At 35.6% G+C, this 16,381-nt stretch overlaps 1 protein-coding gene across 1 annotated transcript in view; it reads left to right on the top strand.

Annotated features, from left to right (window-relative positions):
* Nucleotides 1-15,308, top strand: part of CFAP47 (cilia and flagella associated protein 47) — a 496,124-nt gene extending 480,816 nt beyond the window's left edge. The window contains exons 63-64 of the mRNA XM_043459762.1: nt 7,046-7,205; nt 14,890-15,308. Coding sequence (XP_043315697.1) covers nt 7,046-7,205; nt 14,890-15,102 — 373 coding nt within the window. The 3' untranslated portion in view covers nt 15,103-15,308. The remainder of the gene's footprint in view (nt 1-7,045; nt 7,206-14,889) is intronic.
* The last annotated feature ends 1,073 nt before the right edge of the window (nt 15,309-16,381 follow it).

The raw sequence follows: 16,381 nt of genomic DNA, 5'->3' as shown, positions 1-16,381 counted from the left end.
CCTTTAGATATATGCCTGTAAGTAGGATTGCTGGATCATATGGTAATTCAATTTTAGTTTTTTGAGGAAACTGCATCAAGTTTTCCATAATGTCTATACCAAATTTTAAATCCCACCAGCAATGTTAAGTGGTTTTCTTTACTCCACGTTCATGCTAACACTTATTTTTTGACTCTGTGATAGTAACAATCCTAACTGATATAAGGTGATATCCCATTGTGATTTTGATTTGCATTTCCCTGATGAATAGTGATATTGAGCACTTTTCATATACTTGTTGGCCATTTGTATGTCTTCCTTGGGAAAAGTATCTCTTGAGGTCCTCTGCCCATTTTTAATAGGGTTATTTGTGGGTTTTCTTGCTATTGAGTTCTGTGAGTTCCTTATATATTTTAGATAATATCCCCCATTAGATACATGATTTGCAAATATTTTCTCCCTGTCCAAAGGTCACCTTTTCATTTGATTGATTTCTTTTCCTTTGCTGTGCAGAAATTTTTTAGTGTGATATTGAAAGGTTGTTGCTGAACGATAAGATGCCGAGATTCTTGGCCTCCAGAGGAGACAAATTCAATCCAGGGCCAGAGACGAGGCTGGATTGCTCAGAGCTTTTGTGTAATGAAGTTTTATTAAAGTATAAAGGAGATAGAGAAAGCTTCTGATATAGGCATCAGAAGGGGGCAGAAAGAGTAACCCCCACCCCAAGCTAGTATTCAGCTGGATGTTACATAGTCACTAGCAGTCTGTTAATGAAAAGAAAGGAATGTCTTAAAACTCAGAATGGCACCAGGCCCCTCATCCATAAATTGCATTTTGTGATAATCCTGGCACCAGATGATTCATCCCAGGCCATAAAACAATTGACTTGAATCTTGTAGAACGGCAGATTACCATACAAATAGTTTCATTTACATAGATTAGGGGAACAATATCTGAGTATAACATACTGGCTTGTCAAGTAGGTTCTGAGCCATTTGGTGGAACTGACTTGAAGACAGAGTCTGGGGTAAATGCATAGCACATTAACATAGCTTAAGACAAACATTTCCATAAGAAAAATGTATTGGTTAACTCAAGGTTTGAGACTAGTTAGCTTCAGGTGAAACCAGGTGTCATGGCAACACAGTATTTTAAGAGAAACCTCCTTTTAAATTTGTATAGAGAAGGAAAAAAATATCGATAGTTTGTTTCCTCCTGCCGCTGAAGAGAGATAAAAATATCTGACACTTGCAGCCCACTTCCTCCATCTGGAGACCCCTGGCCTTCCTGCCTGTCACCCTCTCAATATAGTCCTATTGCTTATTTTTGCTCATGATTCCAGTGCTTTTGATGTCATATTAGAAAAGTCTTTTTCATGCTATTTTAAATAGGATTGTTTTCTTAATCTCTTTTTCAAATAGTTCATCGTTAGTGTATAGTAATGCAACTCATTTTTGTATGTTGGTTTTATATCCTGCAACTTTCCTGAATTCACTTATTATAAAGTTTTTTTTCTGGAATCATTGTACAAATAAAATCAAAGATAATGATCTTAGAGGAAAAGCTTTTAGTTTTTCAATGTTGAATATATTAGCTGTGGGCTTTTCATATGTGGCCTTTTTTATGTTGAAGCAATTTTTTTCTGTTCCTAGATTGTTGAGTGTTTTTATAATAAAGTGGTGTTGAATTTTGTCAGTTTTTTTCTTGCATATCTTGAGATGATCATGTGTTATTTTATCCTTCACTCTGTTAAAGTGGTTTATCATATTAATTAATTTTCTTATATGGAACTTTCTTCACATCCTATAGTTAAATCCTATTTATACATGGTAGTTGATCCTATTAACATGCCATTGAATTCCATTTGATAGCATTTGTTGAGGATTTTTGCATCTATATTCATCAGGGATATTTGCCAGTAGTTTTCTTTTCTTGTAGTGTCTTTTTCGGGCTTTGATATCAGAATAAATTAAGTTTGGAAGTATTTGGAAGAATTCCCTCCTCTTTAATATTTTGGAAGAGTTTGACATAGATTGATGTTAGTTCTTCTTTACATATTTGGTAGAATTCATCATCTGTTCCTGGGCGTTTCTTTGTTGGGAGGATTTTGATTACTGATTCAATGTTCTTAATATTTATATGTTCAGATTTTCTGTTTATTCATGATTTTGTCTTGGTAAATTCCTTTTTTTCTGGGGATTTATCTGTTTCCTCTCAGTTATACAGATTTTATGTATAATTGTTTATACCAGTCTCTTCTGTTCGTATATGATTTTATACATTTAAGTCTTATGTTTTTTCTTAGTCTAGCTAATTTTATTGATTTTGTTATTTTCAAAAAACTCTGACTCAGTTGATTTTTTTCTATTTTTCTTCTTTTGTCTCTTTGATTTCTGCTCTACTCTTTATTTCCTTCTTTCTGCTAACTTTGGGTTGGGTTTTTCTTCATTTTCTTGTTTCTTGAGAAATAGAATTAGATTGTTTGACTTCTTTCTTCTTTCTTTTTAATGTAGGCATTTATCAGTATAAATTTCCATCTTAGTAGTACTTTTGCTGCATTCCATAAGCAATGTTGTGTTTTCATTTTGTCTCAAGATATTTTATAACATCTTCTTGGTTCATTGGTTCAAGATTTCACTGGTTTTTTTTAATTAAAATTTAGTTGTTTAATTTCCATATATTTGTGTATTTTCCAGTTTTCCATCTGCTATTGAGATCTAGTTTCATTCTGCTATGGAGGAAAAAGACAACTAGTAAAATTTCAATCTTCTTAAATTTGTTCAGACTTGATTTGTGACCTAGCATGAAGTCTGTCCTTGAGAATATTCCATGTATACCTGAGAGGAATATGAATGCTGTTGCTATTGAGTGGAATGTTCTGTATATATTCGTTAGAATCATTTGTCTGTAGTGTTGCTCCTGTCTTCTTTTCTCTTATTGATCTTCTGTCTACGTTTTTATTCCATTCAATATTCCATTATTGAAAATGGGGTATTGAAATCTCCTATTATTATTGTATTGCTGTCTATTCCTCCCTTAAGTTCTGTCAATCTTTGGTCTATATGTTTAGATATTCTATTGTTGGGCATATATATAGCTATAATATGTATAATTGGTTTTTTGTTTTGGCAAGCTGATTGGATATAAAATCCTTCTTTGTCTTCTTGACAGTTTTTTATTAAGTCTACTTTGCCTCATAGAAGTAAGGTTAGGTGTGCTCTTTTGTTTATCATTTTCATGGAATATTCTTTCTTCCCTTTAACTTTCAGCCTATGTGTATCTTTAAACCCAAATTTAGTCTCTTGTAGACAGCACATACTTGGATCTTGTTTATTTATCCTATCAGCCACTGTCTCTTTTGAAGACAATTTAATTTATTAATATTTAAAGTAGTTAGTGTATGGAGGAACTTACCATTTTGTTTTTTTCTGTATGTCTTATAGCTCTTTTGTGCATCTTTTCTTATCTTGCTATCTTCCTTTGTGTTGTATTGTTTTTTTATAGTAATATACTTTGGTTCTTTTCTCATTTTCTTTCGGGTATCTTCTGTAAGTGTTTTCTTTGTGGTTACCATGGGACTTACATATCAATTTTAAGTTGATAACTTCAGTTGCATACACAATCTTTATACTTCTTTAGTGATGAACAAGTTACATGTTTTATATTGTGTTTCTTTTAATATTTTTTATAAATTGTTTTTTAACTTTTATGGCACAACTAAGTGATCTATGTACCACTGCTACAATATTTAGTTTTGTGTATTTTCTTTATATTTATTTTTGCAAGTGAACTTTATACTTTCAAATGCTTTTGTATTTCTATTTACTCTTTTCATTTCAACTTAAAGGACTCCCTTTAGCATGTCTTGTAAAGCAGATCTAATGTTAATTAACTCCCTCAGCTTTTCTTTGTCAGGGAAAGTATCTATTTCATTCTTGAAGGACTTTTTTTGCTAGTTATAGTGTTTTTGGTTGGCAGTTTGTTTTTCACCACTTTAAATATATCATTCCTCTCACTTCAGGCTTGCATGGTTTCTGCTGAGAAATCTGTTGGAAGTCTTACAAGAATTCCCTTGTATGTGATAAGTTCATTTTCTCTTGCTGTTTTCCAATCCTATTTTTGTCTGTAACTGTTGACATTTTAATTATGTGTCTCATTGTAGAGTTCTTTGATTTCATCCTATTTAGAGCCTTTTGTACTTCATTAATCTGATGTTCATTTTCTTCCCCAGATTTGGGAAGTTTGTGACCACTATTTCTAAAAATAAGCTTTCTGCTTCTATTTCTCTCTATTCCTTCTGAGACTCATAATGTGTATATTAGTCCTCTTGATATTATTGTGTAAGTCCCTTAAATTTTCTTCACTCTACTTCATTTACTTTTCTTTTTGCTCCTCTTCACATGACTTTTCTTCCAGTTCTCTCATTAGTTCTGCTGGATCAAACTGACCTCAACCCTTAGTAAATTTTTCAATTCAGTTTCTGCATTCTTCAGCTCCAAAATTTGTTTGGTCTTTTTAATATTTTCTGTCTTTTTGTTGAAATTCTCTTTTTGTTTATGCATTATTTTCCTGATGTTGTTGAACATCTTCATGACAATTATTTTGAATAATTTGCCAAGTAATTTCTATACCTCCACTTCTTTATGGTACATTTCTGGAGATCTATTTTCTTTCTTTAACAACATATTTTTTGTTTGTTTGTTTCTTCATTTTCTTTTTAACTTTGTGTTGGGATCGACATGTTTGGAAAGATAGCTGCCTCTTCCATTCTTTACAAACTGGCTTAATACAGGGAAAGATCTTCACCAATCAGTGCAACTAGGGACTTTGGGAGCCTTTCAAATCTTTTCTGTTGAATATGTCTTTCTTAGCTCAGTTGGTAAAGAATCCACCTGCAATGTAGGAGACCCTGGTTCAATTCTTGGGTCAGGAAGATCCGCTAAAACAGGGATAGGCCACCCACTCCAGTATTCTTGGGCTTCCCCTGTGGCTCAGCTGGTAAACAATCTGCCATCAGTTTGGGAGACCTGGGTTCAATCCCTGGGTTGGGAAGATCCCCTGGAGAAGGGAACAGTTACCCACTCCAGTATTCTGGCCTGAAGAATTCCATGGACTGTGTAGTCCATGGACTCGCAGAGTTGGCCCCGACTGAGTGACTTTCACTTTCACATGTCTTTCTGAACTTGTGTATGAAGATTACTAATTAGAGGGGCTTGCCAGTTTCTTTTTTCAGAAGTTTGTAATCTCTCGCTCCCTCTGGTGTCTGTCTTCTGTACTCTGAGCGCTCTGAAGCAGCAGCACATTACCCAGATTTTTTTTTTTCTCAGCAGCCTCTAGACATGTAGTTTGTCAGGTTCTCTCAATTCCATGAGACAAGCAAAACAAAAAGCAGAACCTTAAGCAGCCCACTAAAAAGCTAGAAATTTGAGTACGTGTTCCACTCTCCTTTTTCTGCACTTAGGGAGAGCCTTCTGAGTTATATCAGCTTCTGTCTGCCCTACCATAGGACCTCTGCAGCATCAGTACCCTGCCCAGTACTTTTGTGTTCTCAGAAACTACCATGCATCTAGTGTGTGTGAGGTCTCATCAGTACTTCAAGGTAGGCAAGACAGAAGTCAGTCCCCCAGCAGCTCCATACCCCCAATATCCAAATGTTGGGTGTCTAGTCTACTCTCCTCTTTTCCTTACCTGGGAGAAGTGGGACCTGAGAATCTCCTCCTAATCCTGTGGTACTGTGCTCAGGAGGGAGAAACTATGGTGAGAGCCTGCCACAAATTTTCCTAATAACTTCAGAGTAGCTGACTTTACACTCATCTGGAGGGCAGACGCTCTTAACTGGTTTCAGAATTTCTCACAGTGGAAATTGGTCTGCGTCTTTTTGAATCATTGTCTCCATGGAACTGATCTGGGGCTTTCTTTTCTGCCATCTTGGTGACATCACCCCTCTGCATAGTCTGTTTTATACGTTTCTTATTTGTTGGATCATGCATCATTGCCTAGCATTGGTAATAAAATGTTTTAAAACAGTAACAATCACATTGATCAATATGTTAATATTAATTAGTCCTTATCAGGTACTTTCCATATGCCAGGAAAGATAATAATCTTTATGGGGATTATCAGTTTAATAGAATGAAAACTGAGGTTCCAAAAGACTAAACTGGCTGAAGTCATGCTCCCACACACAGCTAGGATTTCGGTCTAGGTCATCTCTGTCCATAATCCACTTTCTCATACCACCTGCTGTGATACTCAATACACATTTACTGAAAGGATCCCAGAGTCACAACCTGAATCTCCCATGTCCTCTTTGATGTTTCACTGTTGGATCTATTCTAGGAAATTGTTCTTTACCTTCTGCCTGCATCTCCACCGTCAATTTGGATTTTCAGTTCTTCACAGCCTCCCATATACACGGTCTCCCTCCTGCTTTCCTCTACCAAGAAGTTCTTCAACTTCTTTCACAGTCTTTATCTCAAATGTAATCTACATTGACTTCAAGATGATAACTTGAATCTTAAATGTCACTCAGTTCTTTTCAGATCATAGCAGCTCATTTCCAGGCCCAAGAATTTTTAATGAACCTATAAAGTACTTACATCTCACTTAGCAAGTAGAAAACTGAAGAGAAGTAAGCAAATATCACATTAGAATAATAGTAAAAACAAGACTTTATGATAGCTGTTGTGGTCAGGCATTTTAGATATTGAGTTATTTACAAATAATTGAATTTCCATTTGGGACATTGAGTTCTTCCAGTTTTTATAGTAATAGCATTCTATTCATTGTACACTATAGAAATAAGATATGATTTTAAAAATCTTTAAGATTCCCTTTTTGTCACCCTGGGAAGAATGACACTCCAGTAATTTTTTAAATGCCCAATCACTGTTATTCTAAGCATTCCATATTGTAACAAGTATCAGACTCACGGCTGCATAGCACCATTAATGTTTAACTGTAGTCCTATGCAGCAAGATTATAAGCTAAGCCCTATCCCCAATTTTCATACAGAGAACAGGGTAATGATGAAGTTTTAAACATTGATAATATATTTTTGTTCCAGAAATCCTGAGTCATTCACGGCAAACTTCCTACCTGGCAGTGATCCTGAATTTTTTGTAAAACCTCAGATTGGAGAACTTCTTCCTAAAGGAACTCTCATCACTGTGGGTTTTATACCCACAATGTACAGCAGGAAATACAAAGCAACATTATCAATACAGGTGAGTTCTAGAAAGGTAATAGTCAAGGATATTTGATGTCACAAAAGTCATTAAATGACTTTGGGAAAAAAGTTTCACTCAATGATCAAAGGTAAAGAACAGCAACATTATCTTGCAAAAGTCAACATATTTCAACTGTTTTGCTTGTTTTAATTTCCTTTTGGTCAAAAGAGAAATTTTAATTGTGAAATATAACGCAAATGTTGTTATCATCAATGGAAATAGGAAATTGTTTCTTTTCCACACCGAGGAATTGTGGAAGAGATAAATAATGACTGTAAAGTGATTTGTATAGACATATTATTTCCTATAATAACCTATTCAAAGGCTTTGGGTTTCCCAAGTGGCTCAGAGGTAAAGAATCTGCCTGCAGTGCAGGAGATACAAAAGTTACAGGTTAAATCCCTGGGTTGGGAAGATCCCCGGAGTAGGAAATGGCAACCCGCTCCAGTATTCTTGCCTGGAAAATTCCCTGGACAAAGAAGCCTAGCAGGCTACAGTCCGTGGAGTTGCAAAGAGTCGGACACGAGTGAACACAACACCCCTTTATTCAAAGACTTCAGGTGATTTCCAATAGAGATTTTGAAACCTTTGATTTCAAAGGATAAAGGATAAGGTGTTAGGAAAATGTTAAGTTCTAAAATGAAGAAAATTAAACAGAAGATAAAATTTATTTTGAATTGAAACAAAATAGTGTGAAATGGGCCATTAATATAAAATAATGTTAAAGTGATCATTTTGTTAAAAGTTAAGGTAAATACAACTCTGAAAATTTATTCAGTAAGTAAAATTTCTCCATAAAATTCCCCATATCTGTCCTACTATGAACTTTTGGCTAAAGGTAACATTCAAGTTATTTTGGAAAAGATGTCTGTTACCACTGTCTTTTTTCAGTAGCACAGGCACAAGGGAATTGTAGTCATATTTCAAGACACAACTACTGATGCCAAAGTGACTACTATTCTGAATCAGACACTAATTAGGCAGCCCCACTGGCAGAAAAATGTGTTGTTACCATTTTAATGAATAGAGAAAAATATTGAATACTGCTTGAGAAGAGCATTTATTTTCATCTTTTTGAGACCCCTTACAACCCAGGTAATAAAAATATAAAGCATCTGGAGCCTTGCTGCTCATAACTATTTCCTGAGTTAATAATTGATTACTATTATCATGTTAATGTGCTTACTTCTTAAAATGATATTTTAAAGAGAGATTTGTGAATAAAATTATATGCAGTTTATAACATATGGTGGATATTTCTGAAATTAACTTAACACTTAGGAAGTTTTACCAACAAAATTCTGTTTCTGATTTCCCTGTGCAGACTTGACAATTAAATCACTAGCAGCAGAATTGAAGGGTTTCTGTGAAAGAATAAGTTTATATGGGATCAACTGAGAATGTAACATTTTGATTTAGTGTAAGCAGTATGGTTTGATAAAGTATATATGGGGAAAATTGAGAAATCACTATTTTGATTTAAGAAATCATTGTTGATCCTATTTCTATTATGGAGAATTTAAAATATGTGCCAAAATGGAGAGAATACTTACTCTCTGTGCACTCCTCATCCCACATGAACTCTTATCATCTCAAGGGCAGTCCTGTTTCAAGTATGTTTCCACCCACTTCCTCACTTCCCATATTATTTTGAAGAAAATCCAAGATTTCCTATTATCTACAAATATTCTCTATCGATCTCTAAAAGATAAAAATCTTAACCATGATACCATTATCATATCTAAAAATTAATAATAATTCCTTAATACCAGTGCATACTAAATATCCATTTGAAAGTGAAAGTCACTCAGTCATGTCTGGCTCTTTGCGATCCCATGGACTATGCCATCTATGGAATTCTCCAGGCCAGAATACTGAAGTGGGTAACTTTTCCCTTCTCCAGGGGATCTTTCCAACCCGGGGATCGAACCAGGGTCTCCCACATTGCAGGCGGATTCTTTACCAACTGAGCTATCAGGGAAGCCCCTAAGTATCCATTTAGTGTTCAAATTTTCCGTTGACTCATACATCTCATATTTTTTCATTTAAATAAATAGTAAAGACATAGAAATAGTAGGTAGAGTACTATGAATCCTTCTCCCAGCTCTCCCAGTGGTGACATCTTATATAGCTGTAGTAAAATATCAAAACAAAGATATTAACAAAATAATGTTAACTAGAAGAGACCCTACTCCATGTTTTGTGCTTTTCATATCCATTTGTGTGTCTGTGTGTGTCTGTTTGTGTATGTCTGGTTCTAGGCAATTGGAACCCATTTGTAGATGTATATACCTATAACCACAAGTGAGGTGGAAAACTCTTCCATCACAGCAGAGGAACTATGTCTTGCTAACTCTTTCAAGTCAAGTCCAACACTGTAATTCCCTCTCTACCCCTGGCAACTAGTAATCTTTTCTCCATCCCTATGATTTTGTGATTTCTAAAATAGTATATAAATGGAATCATGTGCAAGCTTTTGAGACAGGCATTTTATGCCCAGTATAATGCCCTTGGTGTTCATAAATTGTATTACATATATCAAATCAATGATTTTGAAATCATGGTTCAAACACTGTCTGACTCCAAAACCCTGCTCTTAATGATAACAACATGATGTCTCACATGATAAATGTGAAGAATTTTAGAAGTTAACTCACTGTCTAAATGAAAATTGTTGTTTACATTATTATCATCTGTTTAAAACTGTTGTAAACACTAAGTCGACTAATTAATACTTGTAACATATGAAACATATAATTTTCATTGTGTTTAATTGGAAATTAAAAGTATTTTTAAGAACAGTTTAGTTAAATATTACCCTATACAAACTTCAACAACCATGTTAGCAAGCTTCATAAGTTCCCTTTCAATTAAACCATATTTAGATGAGTAAAAAGAGTCTTTTCTCCACTATTATACAGAGCATATAGCACTAGCTTTGAGAGACTGAAGTTAACTTAATCAAAGTGTTACAAAAAGCACTGTAACTCAGAGTGGACAGTCCATTCAGCTTCCATGGTGGACATGATGAATCTTAAATAGTTTATACAAACTTGTAAGAACTCTCAGAATTACCCAAGATAAAACATACAAGGATTGTACAAAAGAAATATGTATATGTAGAGAGGCCTAGGCATAGGCATAAATTACATATATTATTTTTAAGGGAATTGGCCATTATCATGAAATTGTGGGAAATGGTATTATATACATGTATCTTGGTTTGTATTTTCTCATAAGCAGATCCTAAAATAAGGATTCAAGTCCAAATAGCATATTTACCATGTGATCATAGGAAACAGATGTAGAGAAGCCAGGATATGAGACTCAGAAGGAATAGAAATCAATAAAGGGTGCATTTACCAAGGCAATTAGCAGAGAGGGCCCTGGGGATTTAACACCGTGGGCGTTCTCTGGGAAATCATGTGGAACCCATACCTTAGAATATTCACACTTGAGGGGGCCAGGAAGTTTGGAATGTTTATATACCACCTGTCGCTGTTCAATCATTGATTGAGGAATGTTCCCAAGGATTGTTAACTCCCTGACAGCAGAGAAGCCTTCTGAAGTTTCTAAAAAACTTCAAAGAGAAAAAAAATATTTTTTTTAATTAAAAAAAGATAATAATAGTAAAAATATATTTAGGAATTTCTCTGGAGCTGTTGTGGGCAGTGTGGGTTCACTTCAGTTTCAGATAGCTTCTTGTTCCAGCTTACACTTCTCAATATCTATAGGCCGCTTCTGGTGTAGTTGGTGTTAACTACAGGGATTTTAATCTGTTGCACCTGTCACTTCTAAAGTGGTTCCCTTTGTTTATTTGGCTTCTGTTTGCAGGTCTCTTCAGTGACCAATTTTCGCCCTGACACAAGGTGGCGGAGGTGGTCTCTTGTTTAGGTTGGCTTGTTCAGTCGTGCGGTGTGGAGGGAGGGGCACTGCAGACAAATGTCACTGGCGTGTGTGGGGAGTGCTCGCAGTGTTCCGGCCACACTGGGTTTGCCCGCACATAATTGTCAATTTGGCGTTCTTATGTAAGAGCACAGTGATTCTTTGACATATTAGTGACATGAAGGTATTCATTTACTTTCATATTATTTTCACTGTCGTTGTGCTCAGTCGTGTCCAACTCTTTGTGACCCCATGGACTGTAGCCCTCCAGGTTCCTCTGTCCATGGAATTATCCAGGCAAGAATACTCGAGTGGGTTGCCATTTCCTTCTCCAGGGGATCTTCCCAACCCTGGGATCAAATCTGGGTCACCTACATTGACAGGCAGATTCTTTACCAACTGTGACCCTTGGGGAAACCTAGGTAGAGGAATACCTTATCTATTTTATATATAGTGGTGTGTATATGTCAATCCCAACCTCCTAATTTATCCCTCCTTCCTGCCTTATCCCCTGGTAACCATAAGTTCATTCTGTACATTTGTCACTCTATTTCTGTTTTCTAAAGTTCAGTTGTACCATTTTTTAGATTTCCACATATAAGCGATATCATATATTTGTCTTTCTCTTTCTGACTCACTTCACTATATATGATAGTCTATAGCTGTATCCAGGTTGCTGCAGGTGGTATTATTTCATTCCATTTAATGCTAATCTACCATTGTATATATGTACCATGTCTTCTTTATCTGTTCATCTATTGATGAACATTTACGTTGCTTCCATGTTCTGGCTATTGTAAATAGTGCTGCAATGAACATTGGAATGCATGTATCTTTTCAAATTATGGTGTCCTTTGTGCATATGCCCAGGAATGAGATTGCTGGATCATATGGTAGCTCTTCTTTTAGTTTTTTAAGAAACCTCCACACTGTTCTCCACAGTGCATGTACCAATTTACATTTCCACCAACAGTATAGAAGGGTTCCCTTGCCTCCACACCCTCTCCAGTATTTATGTTTGTAGATATTTTGACAATGGCCATCCTGACCAGTGTATGGGCTTCCCAGTGGTGCTCATGGTAAAGAACCTGCCTGCCAATGCAGCAGACGTAAGAGACTAGGGTTCAATCCCTGGTCTCGGAAAGATCCCCTGGAAGAGGAAATGGCAACCCACTCCAGTGTTCCTGCCTGGGAAATTCAGTGGACAGAGGAACCTGGCAGGCTATAGTCCATGGGGCCACAAAGTGTCAGACACAACTGAAGACTTAGCATTCTGATCAGTGTAAGGTGATGCCTCACTGTAGTTTTGATTGGCCTTTCTCTAATTATTAGTGATGTTGAGCATCTTTTCATGTGCTTTTTTCTTCTTTGGAGAAATGTCTATTTAGATCTTCTTCATATTTTTTGATTGGGTCATTTGGTTTTTTATAATGAGCTGCATGAGCTGTTTGTATATTTTAGAGATTAATCCCTTGTGGATTGCTTTGTTTGCAAATATTTTCTCCCATTCTGTGAGTTGTCTTTCATTTTGTTTACAGTTTCCTTTGCTAGGCAAAAGCTTGTAGATTTGATTAGGCCCCATTTGTTTATTTTTGTTTTTATTTTCATTACTGTAGGAGGTAGATCAAAAAAGATCTTGTTTTGATTTATGTAAAAGTGTTCTGCCTGTGTTTTGCTCTAAGAGTTTTATAGTATCTGACCTTACATCTAGGTCTGTAATTCATTTTGAGTGTATTTTTGTGTATCATGTTAAAGAATGTTTTATTTCCTTTCTTTTACATCAAGCTATCCAGTTTTCCCAGCACCACTTATCGAAGAGACTATCTTTTCTCCAATGTATACTCTTGCCTCCTTTGTCATAGATTAACTGACCAGAGGTGTGTGGATTTATTTCTGGACTTCCTATTCTGTTCTATTGATCTATATTCCTGTTTTTTGTGCTACTACTGTACTGTTTTGATGACTGTAGCTTTGTTGTATAGTCTGAATTCAGAGAGCATGACTCCTTCAGCTCCATTTTTCTTTCTCAAGATTACTTTTGCTATTTGGAGTCTTTTGTGTGTCTATACAAATTATAAATTTTTTTGTTCTAATTCTGTGGAAAAAAATGCCCTTGGTAGTTTGATAGGGATTGCATTGAATCTGTAAATTGCTTTGGACAGTATAGTCATTTTCACAATATTGACTCTTCTAATCCAAGAACATGGTATCTCTCTCCATCTGTTTGTATCATCTTTGATTTCTTTCATCAGTATCATATAGTTTTCTGAGTACAGGTCTTTTGCCTCCTTAGGTAGGTTTATTCCTAGGTAGTTTATTCTTTTTGATATGATGGTAAATGGGATTTTTTCCTTAATTTATCTTTCTGATCTTTGGTTGTCAGTGTATAGGAATGCAAGAGATTTCTGTGTGTCACTTACTGCAAAATTACTTGAATCTTAATTGAAATGTATACAGTAACATTTAGGATTTAAAAGTGTATTTATAGGTAATTATTTTCAGATGGTCTTGTAGATATATTGGACAAAAGATATACATGTAAAGATCTGTAGTTACATGTAGTTACCATGTGTATCCTTACATGTAGTTACCATGTGTATCACTAGGTTCTGAATGGGAGAGTACATCCCTTCACATAGCTCACTCCTGTGTACCCACTAAGCTCGGGCATTGATGCAGGTTCCTTCATGTAGCTTATACATTTGTACCCATAAGTGAGTCACTTATAAACATTCATAAGTGTTTATAAGTTTATAAGTGAGTCACTTGTAAACATTTACAACCACTTATGCACAATCACCAAAATGTAGCTATGTTTTTCAAATTGAACATCCTTATATGAAGTAAAATGTTATTTAACCCAGTTGTAGTATGGTTCTTGGTTTGTTCTGCTCAACAACAAAGCCAGACTCACTGATTCTGAATACTTAATTACTATGAACTTGGATAGAAGGGCCAGTTACAATTAAAACAGGACTGTTCCAGATGTGCAAGAAATTCCTGAATTTAACATTCATTGACAGATATCACATTACATCTTAAACCCTGATATGACTACAGTATTTTCTTGACCTGAACTTCTCTTGAGTGAGTTTTCTGAACATACATGATATAATTCTTATGTGAGGCAAAAGTCCTGGATAAACAACAGGTGGCATTAGGAAACTCTGTAAGAGCAATGAGATTTAAGTATGAACATAAATGTGCAAAAGCTGCTAGACAACCTAATTCAGTATTGTCATTCTGTACAAAAATGCAGAAGAAATGAAGGATTTTTAAGTAAATTCCTGTGTAAGCTGTACTGACTTGGATTTAGATTTAGATTTTCATTAATGAGTTTGCACCATGCTCAGTAATTATAAGTAGTTATATTAATGATATACTTTCATAATCTTAAAAACAGAAGCTTGACATAATACCAGTTGGTTCTATAGCCATAGTGAAATTCCCTTAGATAAATCTTGCAAGGTATTATTTCCATTATATATAGTTCATGTTAAGTGATAGTCTCATGCAAACCAAATAGATGGCTTCACCCACAGGGCAGACCTCTAAGTGTGACTTTTTAGTGAATGTTTTTTAATTCATAAAGCCAAATGCATTCCTGAATTTATTTTCCACACTAATCATTTATTATCAGATTTGTGCCCTTAATGCACAAATGCAATTTCAGTTTTGTGTCCTTCCCATGCCTTACATGGAGAAGAGAGAAGGTGTTAGTTTGATAAGTATTTTCTCACATTTTTCTGAGTCCCTGGATATTGCATATAAAGTCTCTTCCTCTCTTTGTTTCTAGACAGCGGATATGTACTGGTTGTATGAGATCAATGGGTTACCTCAAGTTTCCGTACTGCCGGTGAATGTAAAAGCCAAAGTTGACGCTCGTAACAAGGTGTTTAACAAAAAGCCAGCTCATCGGCGTAATTTTCTCTATGAAAATGCTCAACTCACAAGAACAGGGGTATCCTCTACGATCAAGGGGGCTCCTTTGGTGTTGAAGAATAAATAAAAAATTGTTTTTCCCAAAATATCTCTTGGTCTTTAGTAGAGTTAAATATTTTTTAATGATGGTTATTTCATTTTTCAAATATTTCTGAGGAATACTATTTCAAGTATCAATATAATAGAGCTTCTGCATTTTATTTTAAAACTGACTAAATCTATTCTAAATGTTCTATTCTGTTGAACAAAGAATGTTCAAACTATCACATGATTGCACTCATCTCACACACTAGTAAAGTAATACTTAAAATTCTCCAAGCCAGGCTACAACAGTAGTGAACTGTGAACTTCCAGATGTTCAAGCTGGTTTTAGAAAAGGCAGAGGAACCAGAGATCAAATTGCCAACATCTGCTGGATCATCAAAAAAGCAAGAGAGTTCCAGAAAAACATCTACTTCTGCTTAATTGAATACACCAAAGCCTTTGACTGTGTGGATCACAACAAACTGTGAAAAATTCTTAAAGAAATGGGATTACCAGGCCACCTGACCTGCCTATTGAGAAATCTGTATGCAGGTCAAGAAGCAACAGTTACAACTGGACATGGAACAACAGACTGGTTCCAAATAGGAAAAGGAGTACTTCAAGGCTGTTTATTGTCACCCTGCTTATTTGACTTATATGCAGAGTACATCATGAGAAATGCTGGGCTGGAGGAAGCACAAGCTGGAGTCAAGATTGCTGGGAGAAATATCAATAACCTCAGATATGCAGATGACACCACCCTTATGGCAGAAAGCGAAGGAGAACTAAAGAGCCTCTTGTTGAAAGTGAAAGAGGAGAGTGAAAAAGTTGACTTAAAACTCAACATTCAGAAAACTAAGATCATGGCATCTGGTCCCATCACTTCATGGCAAATAGATGGGGAAACAATGGAAATAGTGACAGATTTTATTTTCGGGGGGCTCCAAAATCACTGCAGATTGTGACTGCAGCCATGAAATTAAAAGATGCTTGCTCCTTGGAAGAAAAGCTATGACCAAACTAGACAGCACATTAAAAAAGCAGAGACATTACTTTGCCAACAAAGGTCCATCTAGTCAAAGCTACGGTTTTTCCAGTAGTCACGTATGGATGTGAGAGTTGAAATATAAAGAAAGCTGAGCACTGAAGAATTGATGCTTTTGAACTGTGGTGTTGGAGGAGACTCTTGAGAGTCCCTTGGACTGCGAGGAGATCAAACCAGTCAATCCTAAAAGAAATCAGTCCTGAATATTCATTGGAAGTGCTGATGCTGAAGCTGAAGCTCCAGTACTTTGGCCACCTGATGCAAAGAACAGACTCAT

The sequence above is a fragment of the Cervus canadensis genome, chromosome X, assembly GCF_019320065.1.
Source record: "Cervus canadensis isolate Bull #8, Minnesota chromosome X, ASM1932006v1, whole genome shotgun sequence".
Taxonomy (NCBI): Eukaryota; Metazoa; Chordata; class Mammalia; order Artiodactyla; family Cervidae; genus Cervus; species Cervus canadensis.
The sequence above is the reverse complement of the archived record's forward strand: the minus strand, read 5'-3'. Positions and strand labels throughout refer to the sequence as shown.